The sequence below is a fragment of the Mesoplodon mirus genome, assembly GCF_964341445.2.
Source record: "Mesoplodon mirus genome assembly, chromosome: 19".
NCBI classification, from domain to species: domain Eukaryota; kingdom Metazoa; phylum Chordata; class Mammalia; order Artiodactyla; family Ziphiidae; genus Mesoplodon; species Mesoplodon mirus.
The window spans coordinates 27,380,103-27,398,241 of NC_138995.1; the positions used below are offsets into that span (position 1 = coordinate 27,380,103).

At 58.9% G+C, this 18,139-nt stretch overlaps 1 protein-coding gene across 4 annotated transcripts in view; it reads right to left on the reverse strand.

Moving 5' to 3' along the window:
- Positions 1-18,139, reverse strand: part of MMP15 (matrix metallopeptidase 15) — a 20,762-nt gene continuing 2,623 nt past the window's right edge. The window contains exons 1-10 of one of the 4 annotated variants that reach the window (XM_082607389.1): positions 10,061-10,185; positions 9,619-9,767; positions 8,829-8,954; positions 6,745-7,052; positions 6,247-6,408; positions 5,059-5,312; positions 4,559-4,697; positions 3,406-3,556; positions 3,155-3,270; positions 1-2,009 (exon numbers count right to left, since the gene is read on the reverse strand). In XM_082607389.1, the coding sequence (XP_082463515.1) occupies positions 1,543-2,009; positions 3,155-3,270; positions 3,406-3,556; positions 4,559-4,697; positions 5,059-5,312; positions 6,247-6,408; positions 6,745-7,052; positions 8,829-8,954; positions 9,619-9,767; positions 10,061-10,168 (1,980 nt within the window). In that variant the 5' untranslated portion in view covers positions 10,169-10,185 and the 3' untranslated portion in view covers positions 1-1,542. Of the gene's footprint in view, positions 2,010-3,154; positions 3,271-3,405; positions 3,557-4,558; positions 4,698-5,058; positions 5,313-6,246; positions 6,409-6,744; positions 7,053-8,828; positions 8,955-9,618; positions 9,768-10,060; positions 10,186-18,139 lie in introns of those variants that run through there. The other 3 variants (XM_082607390.1, XM_082607391.1, XM_082607392.1) reach the window with 3 other exon arrangements.

Here is an 18,139-nt window from a genome sequence, read left to right on the forward strand (position 1 = left end):
CCGTACAATTTAATCAGTGCAGATTATTTACAGAAAGAAACATATGGGGGTGGACACTGACCCCCTCCCTCCCCACCCCCCTTGGCTGGCTCACCGGTGGTTCTGAGGATGGAGGGGGGAGGAAGCTGCTGGACCCGCACTGGGGCCAGCCCATGAGGAGCCCCTCCCCGCAGGGGCCTTGGGGATTCTGGGTGGCAGACCTGCTTGCTCAGGGCTGCAGGGAAGCAGAGGGTCAGAGCCGGCTGTACAGTACCATTTCCCACAGCAGCCTCCCCTCCTGCTTACTTTGGGAAGGAAAAGAGGGAGGAATCATCTCCACACTCAGGGCTGAGCCCAGGATGGGGAGGATCTCCAGGCTACCACTAGTGGGCTCTTCTGGGGGCTCCACAGCCCTGTCCCACAGCCTGTGTGAGGGGATGAGCTGCTGGCCTCTCCCTACCAGTGCCCCTGAGGGACAGGGAGCTGGCAGGGAGGAACACCCCCAGGCTGGTGGGCACGTGCCTGTGGACACGTACTGTGCCAGCCTGGGCGCCCATCCGCCCGTCTGTCCCCGGGGGAGCCAGGACACTGGCAGCTGAGCCTGAGGCTGCTGGGGTTCTGAGACCTCTGAGGATGGTGGTGTGGGTGAGAGAGGGAGGGAGGAGGCTCACGGAAAGAGCCCAGTCGGGTCACGGCTCAGAGAGGAGAAAGTGGGCGGGGGTGGAGACCCAGCCTGGGGCCGAGGCTGGTGCTACCCTTGGGGAAGGGGCCTCGGCAGACCCCCTTTGGTCCTTGGTAAGGCAGGCCCAGGGCCCCTTCTCCAGAGAGGGAAGGAGGTGCGGGCTCAAGGGGTCCAGGGGAGCTGGAGGCTGTTGGCCCTGTGCTGGCCAGGGGCAGGGTAGGTTCTTAGGCACAGGGAACCAGGCTGCTGGAGTTGTCAGAGGTGGGTGGGAAGGAACCGGACCTCAACAGGACTCTCTCGATCAGCGGGCCACCTCCCCCTCTGCCCCCTCTGGCCTGGGGCTGCCACCGGGTGAAAGCTCTTTCTAAGACCACAGAGACTCAGAGGGCTGGAGACCAGTTAGGCCCCACCAAGCTCCAAAGCCAGCAAAGCCCTCGGTTCTGGCCCTGGTGCTCAGGCTGAAGCACAGCCCAGCAGTCCCTTGGCCACTCTTCCAGCCAGGCCTTCTGACCCTCTCCTCCCCTGGCTAAGCCAGAGTGGGTGAGAGCCTGATTCCCTGTCTGGTGCAGAACTACATTTAGAAAACTCTAACCCCCTGCCCTGAGGGACCGCCCTGGTCAGGAAAGTAGGAAGAAATGCTCAATTAGTGTGCAAAAAAAAAAAACAAAAACAAAAAACAAAAAACAAAAAAACCTGGGCATAAATAAACAAGGGGGCAGGCCTGGCAGGGATGTTAGAGGGCCTGGAGGGGCCCCCACCCAGGGCCTGAGGGAACCACTGAAGGCTCTGGATGAAAGGCCCCAGGAGCTGTCTCAGAACCACAGGCGCAGCCAGCCCAGCCCCTTAGCACCGTGAGGGGCAGGACGGGCTGGTGCGGAGGGTCAGACCCACTCCTGCAGGGAGCGTTTGCAGTAGAGGAGCATGCGGGGCGCACCCTTGCGCTGCATCTGCACCAGGGCGTAGGTGAGGCCCAGGATGCAGAGCAGCAGCAGCATCGGGGGCACCAGCACCATCACCATGTTCACCGTCCGAGTGACCTCCTCCATCTGCACCACCACACGGCTGCCCCCGTCCTCGTCTGTCCCCTCCCCGAAGTCCCCCTCTTTGCTGCCGGGGCCCGCCTCGTGGCCCTCGTTGCCCTCCTCACTGTCACCGCCCGCCCCGGGCTCTGCACCCCCGTCAGGGTTGAAGGGCGGACGGGCCACATCAGGCCATCGGGGCCCCGGCTCCACGTGCTCTTGGCAGCCCATGAAGTCCCGCAGGATGGACTTGGGGTAGCCGGGCTCCATTCGCAGGCGCTCGTTGTCAAACTTCCAGTATTTGGTGCCCTTGTAGAAGTAGGTGTAGGCTGCGAGGGCAAGCAGACCGGAGGGGTGTCAGGCCGGGGCCCACCCACTGGCCAGAGACCTCGAAGAAGACCAGGGTGAGCTGAAGAGGCCCCAGCTTTAAAACACCATCCTTCTCACTTGCTTCCCTGGGTATCTTCAAATCTGTCCCTTAACAACTTATAGGAGCCAGACCATGCTCAAAGAACAGGGTTTAGGTCAGGGGCACGATTAGAATCCTGTGCTTCCTGGCTGGGCTGACATTGACTAGGGCAGCGCACAGTAGGGTCCAGTAGCCTGCTGGGTTGTGGGCTACAGTCAGGGAACCCAGGCCTGGCTTCTCCCTGCACCAGAGAGGCCAAGGCCTCTGCTGCAGGCTGATGCAGGCTGCAGGTCTGCAGGCTGCAGGTCTGCTCAAGGCCACACAGTCAGCCTGCATCAGACCTGGAGAGGGGACTGATGCCGCCTCGGACCAGATCTCTGTCTTGGGCACTCCACCCACATCCCTTTAACTCCAGGAAGGGCCAGGTTTGAACCACCAGGTGCGTCTATACTCAGCTGAGCACAAGGAGGTCAGAGCAGCTGCAGAGTGAAACCATCACGCATGGAAGCCATGTGACACGCATGGCAGCTGTGTGACCCACCCGAGCATTAGCAAAGCCAGCCGGGTCTCCCCTGAGGCCGAGAACCCAGAGGTTGAGAACCAGGGCTGACGGGTTTTCTTAAACTCACCAGAGACCCTGCTGGAGAAATAAAAGCCACAGCTCCCTGTTGCTCAGTTATAACGACAGAGATCATGCTTCCCTGCCAAGCGGGTAAGGGGGCACCCCGGGAGGACTCCCGCTCCCGTCGCTCTGAGCCAAGCTCACCGCCCACCCCCGCCAGGCTCAAGGCTCTGTGGGGATTGGGGCAGCTCTGAGCACCAGCTCTGGACACAGGCAGGTCTGGCTGGACTCTTGACTCCGTAACTTCCTCACTGCGGGATTTGGGGCCTTTTACGCAAGCTCTCTTTGGCCTCTGTAAATGGGGTAAATGGTAGCCTGGCACAGCTGTGTCCCCCATGCATGCCATCTCGATGCTGGTGACCTCAGGCAAGCCCTGTTCTCTGTGTATGGAGGAGGGGGGAGGGGGAGTGCTGGGTAGACTGGGAGGGGGCTGGCCCTGGTACCTGCATCGTTGCTCAGGAAGGCCCCCTTAGGGGAGGTGGGGATCCCCTGCCACACGCTGATGGGCTTGGGATAGCCGGGGTCTCCACGCTGCGTGTCCTCATTGAAACGCCAATACCTGTGACCAAAAGCACCGGGCTGCGGGCCAGCTGGGGCCTGGAGCCCGGTCCGCATGGGCCATGGGTTCTTTCTGGGCAGGCCTGAGGGTGGGGGCCCAGTGCGGGCCTTTTCCCTTTCGAGGAGGGGTGCTCACCTGTCCTCTTGGAAGAAGAAGGTGTGACCTGTGGGCTCCCACCAGATGGCTGTGTCAATGCGGTCGTAGGGGATACCCAGGCCATAGCTGGTCAGTGGCTGTGGGTAGCCAGGCTCCAGGTTCGCTTCTCGGAAGAGCCAGTAGCGGCCACCTGTGGGAGGGGCGGGGGTGTGAGGACAGGCCTGGGGCCGGTGGGGGTTGTGCAGGAAGGGGGCACCGGGAGGGATATTCTGGGCTCCCAAATCTGTTCACATACATTACCACACTCACCACACACACACACACACACACACACACACATCCTCGTACACAGGACAGGCACTGACACCTACACACCCATGACAACATACAGCGCAACTCACCCTCGCATCACACACAGTGGACACTCATGGACACCTGCGACACACCCATTTATACACATACACATTGCCGGGTCACACCTGTACCCACACCACACACAGTCGCACTGTATACGGGCCTCTATTCCCACTTGAACATCCACCCCCCACACAGTTCTTGTACAGAGAGAGGAAAGAGGGGGAGCCCTGCCTGGCCTCTGGGTCTGGGGGCTGCATCCCTGGGGCACCCCAGTGCATGGCCCAGGGCTCCTTACTTTTAGTGTGGACCCAGCCCTGTCCTCAGGGAGTTCCTGCCTGGTTGAGGCTCGGGCCAGTGGGGCTGGGGACACAGCTGATCCATCAGGGGTGCTGCCCTTGAGGCCCTCCCCAGGAAGGCAGGCCCCAGAGGGAGGGCTGAGGGGAGGGAGCTCCATTGTCTCCACAGACAGACTCAGGAATCCTGCCCCAGAGTGGGCTCGGGGACCCACTCTTGTAAGGAAGGGGCAAGGAAGGGGCACAGGATGCAAGGAAGGAGGGCGAAGGGGCGGAGCCCCTGTACTGCAGAAGATGGACACTTGCCTCCAATCAGAGCAGCCTCTGCCGCCCAGTCCTCTGGTCTCTGTCTACGTCCCCAACCCCTGCCTTGCTGCCAGAAGGACTCGTCTCCCCCGAGTAAGCCCACGGTGAGCAACAAGACGAGATGTGCACGGTCCTTCCCTCTCCTCCTCCCTCAGTCCCGGCTGGGTCAGAGGTCAGGCCAGAGGTAAGGGCAGGAAGGCCGCCCAGTCCCCTCCCTCCTACCTGCCCCAGCTCACCTTTGAAAAAGACAAAACGCCCATCTTGGCGCTCGTAGGCAGCACTGATGTCACTGGGCAGACCACGCCAGAAGTGCCCGATGGGCATGGGGTAGTTGTCCAGGACCCGGTTGTGCCGGACCCGCCAGAACCAGCGGCCCTGGGGAGGGCACGGGTGTGAGCGAGCATGGCAGGCTTGCTGCCTTGGCCTTGGGGGAGGCCCCCCTCGACCCACCCCTTCCCCGGTCAGGGAGGGTCCAGGGGGAGGTGGCTTAGGAAGCCAGGGCGGCACCAGGGAGAGAGCCCGGGTTGGGTGTGGACTCCTAGGCTTATTGTACGATCCCGGGCAATTCTCTTGTCCCTCAGGCTGGTTTCTTCTTGGTCTAGGGTCTGATGGCTCCCCAGGGGCTGCTCACTGAAGCGGGAGTGGAGGCGGGGCAAGGGTCTGGGGGAGAAGTGGGAGGATGCTGTCTGCTCTGAGCCTGGGCCAAGGGGCTGGGGAGGCACAGGCAGGGCCAGACCTTGAACACGAACATCTCCCCACGCAGCACGGCCACTGTGTCAAAGTCCCCGTCGCAGATGTTGGGGCCATACTGGTCGGGCCGCTCCGTGGCTCGAGGCTGAGCTGGGGGGCCTGGCTTTGGGGGCTGCTCCGGCTTCCCGCCTGGGGGAGGTAGCTGAGGGGGTCTGGGGGGTCGGTGGTCTGGCCGGCCTGGCCGCCGGGGGGTCACAGTGGGAAGAGGCCGGGTGGGCTGTGGCTGGCCATCTGGGGTGCCTGCGGAGGGCGGCAGGGGGAAGTGAGGGGGTAGCCCTGGAACTCAGCCAGGATGCCAGGGTCTCCTACTTAGAGCCCTGAAGCCTGGGGTCCCCAGCCTGGGGAGACCTGTGCTCCATGGGCAGCCCACCCAGGCGAAAGGCCCTATCTGGCCACAGCAGACCCCTCCCCTGCATGGCCAGCAGCCCTGGGAGGACCTCCATCCTCCTCCACACAGCCCCTTCCTTGACCTCCCCACAGTGGGCTTGGGTCACTGCGCCCCTGAGGCTGCCGCTGGCTCCACCCCCCCTTGGTGATGTTCCCCTCAGGATACCAGCCTGCTCCAGTGGAGGCTCCAGGAAACAGTGGACACAAGCAGAGGGAAGAACTTGGTTCCCAGGTGGCCAGGAACACAGTGAGGGCTCAGGGTGGGCACTGAGTGTGGCCCTGACCCACCAAACTGGCCCCCAGGACACCTCCCCACCGGAGGCCTTCTCTGGTGGGGCCTGGTTGCAGTGGGGTGGCAGGGATGCCACCTGCCTCAAAGGCACTGGGAAGTGATAAACCAGCAACACTCAGTGGAGAGCCTGGGACAGGCATGGGCTGGGAGTGACAGTGGTAGGAATGGGGTCCTGGGACCCCAGGGACACCCTCGGTCTAATAAGAATATCACTCAGGCTGAGGAGGAAAGGGGGGCAGTGAGGGGCCCTGGGGCCATCATGAAAGCTCTGGGTGAGGGCCTTGAGGGAGGGCCAGGTCCTGGAGTCGGCCAGCCCTGGGTTTGATTTCTAGCACCACCATTTACTCACTGAATGATGTGGACAACCACTAATCCTCTCTGGGCCTCAGTTTCCTCGTCTACAAAATGAGGGTAGCAGTAGTACCTACGCCTCGTAGGGCTGGGAGTTGAGAGCAGCGTGCAGAGACCACGGCCACACCCATGCCACCCGCTCACCATACAGCTGCTGGATGCCCCGGAGGTCGTCCTCGGGCAGCTGGAAGTTGTCAATGTCCATCCACTGGTAGAATGGTGCCATGATGGCGCTGGGGTTACTTGAGTGCTCCAGCCCCAGCGCATGGCCCAGCTCATGCACTGCTACCAGGAAGAGGCTGTTCCCTGTAGTGGGGGCAGGCAGCACAGTCAGCTCTGACCTGGCCCATGTCTTGGACACCCCAGACAGGGCTGGGGTGGGCTGAGGGGGCCAGAGAGCCTGGCCATGCTTTACTCTTAGAAGAAGCTAAACTGCTCTGACTTCTGGGCCTCTAGCTTCCCCATCTGGAAAATGGGTACGATGATTCCTTCCCTTCCCTACCACCCCCCCTTGGAGATGATGGGCAGGAGACTGAGACCAAGTGTCACTGCTCCCGAGGACTGCACGGGGGATGCTCTCTCCTCTGAGCCCTGAGGCTCCAGCTCGCCTCCCCTGTTGTCACCCTGACCAGCTGTTCTCACCATGCAGGTCAGTGCTGGAGAAGGTCCAGGGCTCATCTGCATCGAAATGCGTGTCCCCGCCCAGACCAGGGCCAGGGAAATAGGCGTGGGCCAGAAAGCCACCTGTGCCATCAAACGGTGAGCTGTCGCCGTGGAAGCCAGAGGCAAAGAGTACCATGATGTCGGCCTCCTTCTGCCGCCGTAGCCGGATGTCCTCATAGGGTACCTCCTGGAAGACCAGGGGCGTGGCCTGCTCCCACACGCGGAAGGCCCGACGCACCGCCTCCAGCGAGTGGTACCAGCCCAGCTTCTCCGTGTAGTTCTGGATGCTGCAGGTGGGCAGAGAGAGGTGTGAGTGAACACAGGGCCTGGGGCTGCTGTCCACTGCTAGCACTCACTGGGTTGGGGGCGGGGACACATGGTCTGAAGGAAAGGGGATAAGATCTGAGCTGGTTCATGGACAATGCTCATCAATATCAACTGTTAGTTTACTTTGACATGAATTTGAAAAAAAAAAAAAGGAACTATCGTGAAGCCAAGGAATTCATTAGGATATCACTGAATAAGGTTGCATTGTGCCAAATAAGCTTATTTTAAGAAAGAAAAACATTAAGTAATTAAAAGTATAGGTGATACATAGCCAAGAGAAAGACCTAGAAAGTGGGATGCAAATGGCTGCGGTTTGGGAAACACAGGCCAAGAGGTTCTGAATGTTGGGCTCCAGGGTCAGGGTGACCCGAGTTCAAGGCTTGGCTCTAACATTTTCTGTGTGACCTTGGGCAAGTGACTTAATCTCTCTGAATTTTAGTTTCATCATCTGTAAAATGGGAAAAGGAGGGCAGCGCTTTCATCATGGAGTGCCTGGGAGGATTAAATGACTTAACTCAGGTAGAACATGGGCACATATGAACCTGCACATGATAAAAGCATGATGAAGCCTGTTCAAACTCAGGACTGCTGGCTTCCAGAACATACCTCTTTCCAACATGCCAGGCTGCTTCTCTACTACCAGTGTTCTGCAATTTAGTAGGTTAAATCTATGTATAATTCTAAAAGAGCTCTTTCTCTCTTTATATTTTACCCTACCATCCATATTCTCCTAAAAACAATTCTATCATTATTGCAGATAAATATTAACCAAATATACCAGCCCCTAATAATAAGTATCTGTCCTTCTAGATTTCCGTTGCCTTGAAGAGTACAGACTAAAGGCAACTGTGCCTCACACTTGACCCAAACAAAACTGTGATGCCTATAAAGGGTACATATTCTGATGTTTTCTTTCTTACATGATTTTATTCTGAGAACATGTAAATGTTAAGCATTAACAAGCATCTCACACACACACACACACACACACACACACACAAAGCATGATGAAGCCTGTTATCTCCCACATCAAGCAGATTAAGAGTCCATGTGCTGGACAGATCTCCATCAAAGATCATGAATCAACTCATGGATCATGAATTCACTCTGGCAGCCTGGGTCTATGTGACCTTGTGGGCTGCTCTTCCTCAGGAGATGGAGCTGCGGGTGGGGTCATGGCTGGATTGGAACAGGAAGGGGGAACCCTTGGGGACTGCCACAGAGCTCAAGGCTCAGGGGGGTTTCTTGCCAAAGGACTCAGTGGAAAGGAGGAGGGTGCTTGAACCAGGGTCTGTGCAGGTGACTTGCTGCTTGCCTGCTTGCATCTGCCTGGATTCAGGCACCCCAGTCCTCCCTTACCCTTCAGACGCCCGAAGCCCCCAGTTTGCACTGGTGCAGGAGCCCATCTGGGCAGGCGAGGCCAGCCCTAGGTTGCTGGCGGGTCAGGGGATGGAGGGAAGGAGGACAGAGCAGAAGCAGTTCAAAGGTCCTGCCCTTCTCTGGAGGGAGACTGCCTGGGGTGGGTGGGTGAGTGGGGTGACCAGTCTAATCAGCATGGGAGCGGGATTGGCAGGATTGGACGGCTAGGCCGGACACCCTGCAGTGGGCTGCTGGGAAAGGAAGCCTTCCAGAGGAGCCCCCTGGGAAGCCTGAGGCCTCAGCCCAGGCAGAGAGGGGCCAGCTGCTTCTGGAGGGTGCCCTGGGGGGACGCCACCCTGGGCAGCCAGGGTCCCTACCTGAAGGTCAGGTGGTGGTTGTTCCACTTCCTCCCGGTGAGGGCGTAGCGCTTCCGCCGCCGCAGATTGGCTTTCACGCGTACCCCGAACTGGTCTGGCACTCCACAGCGGGGCCGCTTCATCCACCTAGGTGCACAGAGCCTCCCCTCAACACGCCTGCCTGCTGGGCTCTGCCTCTTCCAGGCAGTCCACCGTCTCCCACCCTCCCCCCGCTGGCCTCCAGCTGCCCCTTATATGGGTGTGGAGGGGGTGAGGGACTCTCAGCTTCGAGCTCCTCATCAGGAAAACGGTACAGTGATCTTGTACTGGAAGACTGGGTGCCCAGCAGTGGCTCTGCAAAGGTGAGCCCGTTTTCAGCACTATCACCCAGGAATGGGAGGAGAGTTACCCTGAGGCTTCTTATCCCTGATACCTTATGCTCTGTGCGTGCTCATCAAGGATGTGGCTTTGGGTCACATCACCTCTGCCAGATTCAGAGCAAGGCCTAGCTAGGCAACCACATGTGTGCATGTGTGCTGCACCTCCCTGTTCCCATGCCTGTGGCAGACATCACTAATCAATCCTATGCTCCTTGCTGCTGAACTGGGCTTTGGCCTTAGGAGCCTTTTCAACACTAGGCAGCAGGCAGCCATTCCCAACCAATCAGAGCTAGCACGGAGGATCAAGCCATATGCCATCTCTTATCAAGGCCACTCTTCTGGAAACTCCATATGCCAAGCCTTCATCAGAGCAGGCCAGAAGGAGGGCAGGTGCCAGTGGGGTCTGGGAATGGCCCGACCGAGGGACTCACGCCTTGGTCTCTTCGTCCAGCACACCCGTGATGGGGATCCCGTAGAAGCGCTGCATCTCGGCGAGGGCCGAGGCCAGGATCTGGGCGGAGCGCATGGTGGACATGTGGCGGCTGGGCTGGGGCAGGTAGCCATAGAGCCGCAGCCAGTTCTGCAAAGGAGAGGCCATGACCTGGTCAGCAGGTTCTGGCACCGCTACCTCCAAACATGCATGGCCTGCATCCCACCACCTCTCACCTCCACCACCATCACCTCCCGTCACCACCTCCCTCCAGGTGACCATGTGAGCTTCTGTACGCTCTCTGTGCTTCCACTTCCTACGGTCTGTTCTCAAACAAGAGCCGGAACAGAAGGCCTTTACAAGTAAGGTCTGGTCAGTCTTCTGTCTAGAACCCTCCAAAGACTTCCCATCTCAGAGGAAAAGCCAATTCTCACAGGAACTACCTGTGAGGCCCCAGGGCCTTTGCACTTGCTCTTCCTGCTGCCTGGAGTGTTCTCCCCACAGAAATCTGCATGGCTCATGCCCTCATTTTCTTCAGGTCTCTGCTTCATCACCTTATTGGAGGAGTGTTCTCTGACAAATGTAAAAAAGACACCCATCCGCTGTACCCTGTACTCCCTCTCCTGCTTCCCTGCACTTGTCACCATCTGACACACTGTATGTTTCACTTAGGTGTTTATTATTTGCCTTCCCCCATTAGGACAGAAGCTGCGTCTCTGAGGACAGTCCACAGTTGCCGTCCTTATTACTGTGCTGGCCCCTCCAGGGTGGGGCCTTCTACCATTCCAGGCAGACCACTGGGGACCCTACAGGGTTCAGAACCTCTTGAATTCTCACCAAGTAGGAAAACCAGCCCCTTGGTGCTGCTCCCCAACAGACCCTGAACCTTCCGGAGGGAAAGCAGGTGGGTTCAGGCCGCCCACCCAGGCCCAGGAGGGTGGGACAGGAGGCCTGAAGTCCAGTCTCTGCTCTGCCACAAACTCTGTTCTCTCCGGGCCTGAGTGTCCTCGTGTGCAAAATGGGAGCCATGGGGTTGTCAGGGGGTGGGGTGAGAGAGATGGACATGGGAAAAGCAGCTGGGACACAATGGGGGTGCCCGTCCCCTTCAAGACTTGCTGGGCAAGTCTTCTCATCCATCTACCCATCTGTCTGTCTGTGTGTCCGCCCACCCAGCCAGCCATCCTGCCAAGTGTTTCTGAGCACCCTCTCTGTGCCAGGTGCCATGCCAGCTGGAGGCCGTGGATGAGGCGGCTAAAGTGTCCTGACCCCCCGGGGTTTATGATCTCCTTGGGGAGACCCGGTGCACCCACAGAATGAGGAATTCACGCTGGCAAGTCTGTGAGCAGACAGGACCACTGCAGTCAAAACCGGTGGACGGGATCCCCAGTGAGCCAAGCTGAGTGGTGGTAAGGAAGGGAACTCTGCCCTGCCCACCTGGTGCCCCCAAGGCCACGAGAACATGGTGACCACTGTGGGAGGCTGGTGAGCAGAGGCCAGGGACTGCTGTGGGCCTTGGCTACATGGAAGCATGTCCTTTGAACCCTTCCTTGTCTATCTTTGGTCTCCGGGAACCCCCAGAGTGAGGGGACCTAGAGGCCTGCTCTCTGAGATGCTCTGGAAGGTGAGGGCTGCACATCAAGGGCCCACGGGGCAGGATGGCAGCTGGACATGGCAGTTGCTCTGGGCCGACAGCCATGTGTCAGCTGGCCTGGGCCACGCTCACATCTGTCCGCCACCAGGGTCACATCCAGCTCCAAAGGTACTGACTTCCCTCAGTGCCTCTCACCAGCCCAGCCCTGGCACCTGCCCAGGCCCCTGGTATGGATGGATTGCCCACATAGCCTGGCTCAGCAAGCCCAGGCTGCCGCTGGAGGGAGCAGAGGCTGAGCCAATGAGGGCGGCACGGGGAGACTGCCAGAGCCTGAGGAGGCCCGGCCACAGCTTCAAGGCCTCGCAGGACAACGAGGCAGACACCGAGCTGACAAACAACCACAGCTCTAGGGACAGATCCTGGCCCAGCCACTTTGCTCGCTGTGCCTCAGTCTGTAAAAGGGGGTTGAATCAAGACCTGCCTCATCTCATGGATTTCTGTGAGGATGAAATGGGCAAGTCCACAGGAGCCCTTGGCACTGTGCTGGGCAGGGGAAAGTGCTCAGTCAACATGGTATTAATGACAGAGGCTGGTGGGGGCAGGGGCACTGCCCGGTTGTTCCTAGAGTGGCAGCCTGTTGCGTCTGCCGACAGGGTTGAAAGATCCAGGCTCCGACAAGGCAGCCTTGGGTGGGGGCAGGGCAGCTGGGGGAGGCAGGAGCGCCCTGTGGCATCCCCCATGGACCCCCCCTCACCCCTCCTGCCCAGGGCCCCCTTCCTTCAGGTCCACCAGACACTGGCAGTGTTATGGGCACCCTCCCCATTCTTCCCAAGCATGGAAACCTTTCCTGAGGCTCCTGTGTGTCTGTAAAGGGGGATGTCCACCACCCTTAATGGACACGGTTTGCCTGAAGAAGCCTGGAAAGCTCTAGAAGGCGAGGCTGTGATGCTCGGCCAGCTCTAACAGTGAAAGGAATCCAGCTGGAGGTGGGGGGAGAGCTGAGGCTGCTGCTGACAGATGAGGGCACCTCTATATCACCTATTTGCATAAGGTAAAAATATCCCGGGGAGCGCAATCACAGGCCACCAAGGGACTGATTAGCAGTGTGGCGAGTGACAGGAGGAGGGCAGGGCGGGGGAGGCTCAGGCTGGGGCCCTGGGGAGGGGAGGGAGCTGGGCCTGTCTGCAGTGAAGAGCTCCAGAGCCCGGCGGGGGGGATGGGGCAGAGGGGCCCCTTCAATACTGGGCACGGCTCGGGGGCTGACGGGAAAGGCCCAAGGGTGCCTGTGGACCCTCCTTCACACAGACAAACACCCTCTGAGTCCCAGGGAAGCCAGGAGTTTCCATCTCGGTATCAGCCAAGGCTTCCTGATGACAAATGTCTCTCGGCCACTGCTGGGTAAAAAGCTGAGGCTGAGGACTGGTGACATGAGTGGGCTAAGCTGAAATACAGCCTTGGCCCAGAGCAGCTGAGGCCCCGGAAGTCAAGGTGAAGGAGCTGACGAGCCCGCCTGACTGGCAATGCACCCACCAGTCAGTCTACACCGCCCGCGGGGCCGGGGCTTTTCCTTCCCCCAGTGTCCAGGAGAAGTTTCTCATCACCTTACTGCTCTGCTAAGTTCGACAAGCCCTGGGGGTGGAGGGGAAAGACCATGGGGGGCACAGGTGCACGGCAGGTGCTGCCCTAACTCCAGCCTCCTGAGGGGCTCTGCGGCCCTGGAACAAAAGCGGGAAGCAATTCCCAAGGTCATGACTGACCCCTGGTCTCAAAGTTGGGGAGGGGCTGTGCTCAAGCCCCTGCTGCTCCTACTGGTAGAGATTGTCCCTTCCATAAGGTGTCTCCTTTTCCGTCCGGTCACCTCGAGTCTCACAGGTGGGGTGAGCCAAGCAGTGAAGCTTTGTTGCTCAGCTGGGGAAATTGAGGCTCAGGGAGGTCAGTAAGCAGCAGAGTGGTGGGGCCTCCTCCATGAGGACCACTGTCCAGTGGGAGGCAGGTAAGGGTTCTGCAGAGAGAGCTCTGGGCCACAAGGCCCCCTCCTGCCTGCAGCCCACGGAGGGTGGCTGCTGCAGGATACCCCGCCCACCCTGGTTCTTTCAGCCATTTCTTTCTCAAGCTCCAGACCCCATCCCTTAAGTGTGTGTAGAGGCTTCAGGTGAGTGGTTGGCCCCAGGCAAAGAGATGTAGAGCCATCAAGAGTCTGAGGGGGAATTCCTGGCCCCCTGACCCCTAGGAGAGGCCATAAATGCAGCAGCCAGGGGCTGAGAATCTGCTGGAGGCCAGACTGTCCACTCTCGTCGCCCCATTCAATGCTCACAAGTACCCCATCCCCATTACACAGACAGCAAGTTTCAGAGAGGGTGAGGGGCCCACCCAGGGTCACGCAGCTGGTCTATGGCTAGAACCGGAGCCCATAAGCAGTGCTATTGGACCAGGCTGTTTGTGAAGCAGCAGCAGCTCCTCTGGGCCTGAGGCAGGGGACACTGGGCTCTGGCCTTTCTCGGGAACAGCGCCCAGCATGGCACTGGGGGAGGGCGCCCAGCCCTCCCCACACTCCACATCTCTGGCTGGGTCTGGGCGCTGGGCCACGTCGGCAGGGCTGCCCCGCAGGGCTGCCCCCCAGGACTGCCGAGACAGCGGCGAGGCAAGCCCTCCCCACGGTGGGCGGGTGTGTCTGGGAAGGAGCTGCCCGATCAATACTGTGCATTAAGCAGAGGTGGGGGCAGGGTGAGCGTGCTGCTGCTCGGGGCTCAGACAAACCAAGCCGCCTCCCACCCGGCCTTATCAGACCCTGTGCGATAAGAAAAATCTCTCCTGGCTCTGCTTTGCTTCACTCACCCACGGCTCTCTCTGCAGGCCAAGCAGACCCTAACGGGGCTGCCCAGACAGGCACAAAAGGCGTCTTGTCAGGCCCGCCAGCGACGGACGCAGACCTTTCATGGTGTCCTGAGGTCCTCACTGTGCCCGCAGACGGCATAACTAGTCCGAGGCCGGGGAAGAAAGGGGGCGCCAAGCCAGACCACCCTGTCCTTAGTGGATCATTTACTCCCTTTAGTGGCAGCATAGTCCATATTTAAGCAGTTCTGGAAGAACACACTTGCTCTTTTGGGGCTCAAATCTAACCCAGCCCCCCAAGATGGGAAAGTTGCAGGTGGGGAAGGGGCTCTGGGTGGTGGGGAGAGCAGGCCGGGTGGGGGACGTCCAGCCAGGGAAGCAGGAAGGAAGTGGATGCCACTTCTTTACCCTGTGGCCTCCCAGCCTGCCCTGCACTCCTTAACCCGGAGGGAAAAGCAGCCGGGTCCTCGGCCAGTGGGCGGGCAGGGGTGGGGAAAAGGGCCCTGTTTGCTAGTGGTTTCAGGCTGGCTGAGGGCCAGGCCTGGGGCCTCACCTGGAACCCCGCTGTAGGTGTTGTCTCTTACATGGGGCTGCCTTCCAGGCAGAGCCTGGGTGGCTGGACAGGCAGGGGTAGGGCTCCAGGCTCACGGGCTTGAGGGCGGGCCCTGGCTCCACCTCCACACCCTCCTTCCCACCTGGCTCAGGCCCAGCAGGCTCCTGCCTGGCGGCACTTCCAAAGGATGACACCCTGGGCTCTGACCCGTAGCCTTTAACCCAGCCTGGGGGCTGGGAGCTCAGGCTCCTCTGCCACCACCCAGGCTGGGGAGTCAGGGGTAATGTCTCTCACCTCAAGGTCTCAGCTTCTTCTTCTGTACAATGGGGTCATGATTGCACCTAAACTTACAGTTAATACAGGATTAAATGTGAAAATGCTTACAAAACACCCCTAGGCCCTGCCCAGGATAGCACCAAGTATGTTGAAGGTGCTCAAAAATAACACTTGATCCCCCACGGGCCCCACATGAGGGGCACCGTACATAGCATTCGGCATTTTACACATAAACGCACTGAATTTCCCCAATAACTCCATCCAGTAGATACTATTACTAGTCTCATTTTGTAGACAAATGAGAAACTGAGGCTCAGATGGGGTCAGTGACTTGCCCACAACAGCAAATGCCATGTGCTTCTCACGGTCACTGTCTTTTGTCACCATTTTGTAAGCACTTCCTATGTACCAGGCGCCAGGCCCATGTGTGGTGGACACGAAGCTGGGCTCCCACCCCTCTGGGGGGGGGCAGCTTCTTCTGGGAGAAGGACCAGGTGGTGTCCAGGGCTAAGGGTGAATCCTTGAGAGCAGTTCCAGACCCTGACCTCCAGGCTCCGTGGCTGTGGGGCATCTTCGAGGGCTGGCTGATGGCTAAGACTCAGGTCCCCATCTGTCTGTCCAGATACTGGAGGTTGAGTTGGCTCTTCTTGCTCATTTCCTGCTATTCCCACAAGGGAAATGGGATCTGGTTAAGAGGCATCCCTCTTTGTCTCTCTGGTCCAGGACCATCTCATACATCTCTGCTGTTCCTGCCCGGGGCTGCAAAATCTGTACTACCTCCCCTAAAGGGCTCAGGCATACCCAGAACCACTGTTCTTCTGGGGAACGGCCTCATATGAGCTCTAACTCAGCGGGGGCTTGTCCAGTCAGAAGGCACTTACTGTGTGCCTCAGGCCTGGAGTGTTCAGCCACCTGCAGGGTCCCAGGTCCTCACATTCATCTGTGGACTCCTCCCTGGGCCCTCTTTGAGCTGGAGAAGGATCTAAGCAGAGAGCCCCCAAGCCCCTTCTGCTTCTGCTGACTCACAGAATACATCTCCACGCCCAGGGCAGAGCTGGCCATGGGGCTTGACCCCTGCCCACGTGGTCAGCTGTGTGAACTACATAAATGTTGGGATGATACTGAAGATGCCAACTGCCTTAACGAAAATACCATAAGCTGGGTGGCTCATAACAATATTTATTTCTCACAGTTCTGGAGATAAGAAATTCAAGATCTGGTTTGGTGAGGGCTCTCTTCCTGGCTGTTAACTTTTTGCTGTGCCCCCACATGGTGGAAGGGGCAAGGGAGCTTTCTCAGGCAGTTTTAATTATCTTTTTAAAAATTTTTTTATTTATTTAATTTACTTTTGGTTGCGTTCAGTTCCACATTGCTGCGCATGGGCTCTCCCTAGTTGCCGTGAGCGGGGGCCCCTCTTTGTTGCAGTGTGCAGGCGTCTCACCGCGATGGCCCCCACGCACTGTGGAGCACGGGCTCCAGTAGTTGTGGCACGTGGACTCAGTAGTTGTGGCTCGTGGGCTCTAGAGTGCAGGCTCAGTAGTTGTGGCACACAGGCCTAGTTGCTCCGCGGCACGTGGGATCCTCCCGGACCAGGGCTCGAACCTGTGTCCCCTGCATTGGCAGGCGGATTCTCAACCACTGCGCCACCAGGGAAGCCCTCTCAGGCAGTTCTTATAAGGGCACTAATCCCACTCACGAGGGCTCTGCCCTCATGACCTAATCACCTCCCAAAGGCCTACAGCACCAACTTTAATTGGAGGTGGGAAGCAGTGGCCACCACTACAACCACCGCAAGCTGGCCTCAGGCAGAAGTCAAACTTCCAGCTGGGCAGAGGCGTCGATGGCAGGGGACATCTGGACCAAGCAACAAAGGGGGCATGGAGGGGTGACCAGAACCAAGTGCTTGGCAGGGAGAGGATTTTCCTTGCCGGGCAGCGTTGCTATTCTGAATTGGCATCAGAGAACATGGGTAGTATTTGCAGGGATTTGCAGGAAGTCTTCTAAGGGGGGTCTGGGTGTGTTTCTAGGTTGCTTCCTCTCCACCCTCCTTGGGCTGGGGCAAAGGAAGGCGTCTGAGTCCAGGGGTCAGAATGGGCAGGCCAGGTGATGCACACACATGGAGCACACACTGGGCTGTTCTCTGCAAGGAGGAAGCTGACTGACTGGACCCCAGGGCAGACCTAACACAGGGCCCTGGCAAAGGGCTGGGCATGAAGGGCACAGCCCAGTCGGATCCCGAGTGCCTGGCAGCACCAGTCAGCCCAGTTCTCTCTGGGTTTTGAAATAAAGTATGGAGAGCAGTAGCTTGTTAGTGATAAGAGGAGGACAGGTTAAAAAGCAGAGCGGGAGAAAGAAGGCGCGAAGATTCAGCTTCTGTAGGTTCCCAAAGACAAGCCCTCACATTAACCCCTTCTCCTCGCGGGTGGGCACGGGCGCCCCTGCTGCTTCTGCTCCAGTTAGGAAAGGGCACTAACAGGAGCACACGGTGGGGCCCCAGGGGCCAGCATGGAGGCGTGGGCAGAGACCAGCACAGGAAGCCTGGGGCTGCGGCGCCACAGTTAGACCTGAAGGTCAAAAGCAGAATTCCAGCTGACTCCTACCCCTTTTTTTGCTCTCCTGCTAAGCTGCCAGGTAGGGGCGAGGAGGTGGGTGTGTCCATGTTTTAGTGGCAGTGGCACCACACCTTTGAACTCTACCGGCCTGAGTCACCTCCATGCGGAGGGGTGGGTGGGCTGAGGGCCTAGAGGTGTGTCTGGGGGGGAGGGGGAGGTGGGGAGAGCCAAAGCTTCTCTGGTGAAAAATCAAAGGCACTTAAGTGGAATATGCGCTATAGCCAGAAAGAGCAAGACAGAAATCTGAAGGAGGGCCTGGACTCTCAGGTCAGGGAGGCCAGGAGCTACAGCTGGCTCCTCAGTCAGGCGGGGCCTGGGTCTCTGTGGGCCAGAATGGCTGGAGACTGGGACCTGACAGCCAAGGCGGGAGTGGGACAGGGCAGAGTAGCTCAGCGGTGGCTTCCCCAAGGAAGACAGCCTTCTCCAGGCTGAGGCCTGCCAGGTTGCCGGTGTCTACTGGCTCCTAGCACACGTCTGATTCCTTAGTCTGATGAGATGCCTCTGGTTTCTGCCCTGGGAGGGAGAGAGAGGGAGAGGGGCTGGCCTTGCCTCAGTTTCTAAGCTGCTCAGAGACAGTCCCAGCCATTGACCTGGCTGGAGGTCTGGAGCTGTGGTCAAGGACCAAAACCCTTCTCCAAGGGACGGAGGCTCTAGACAC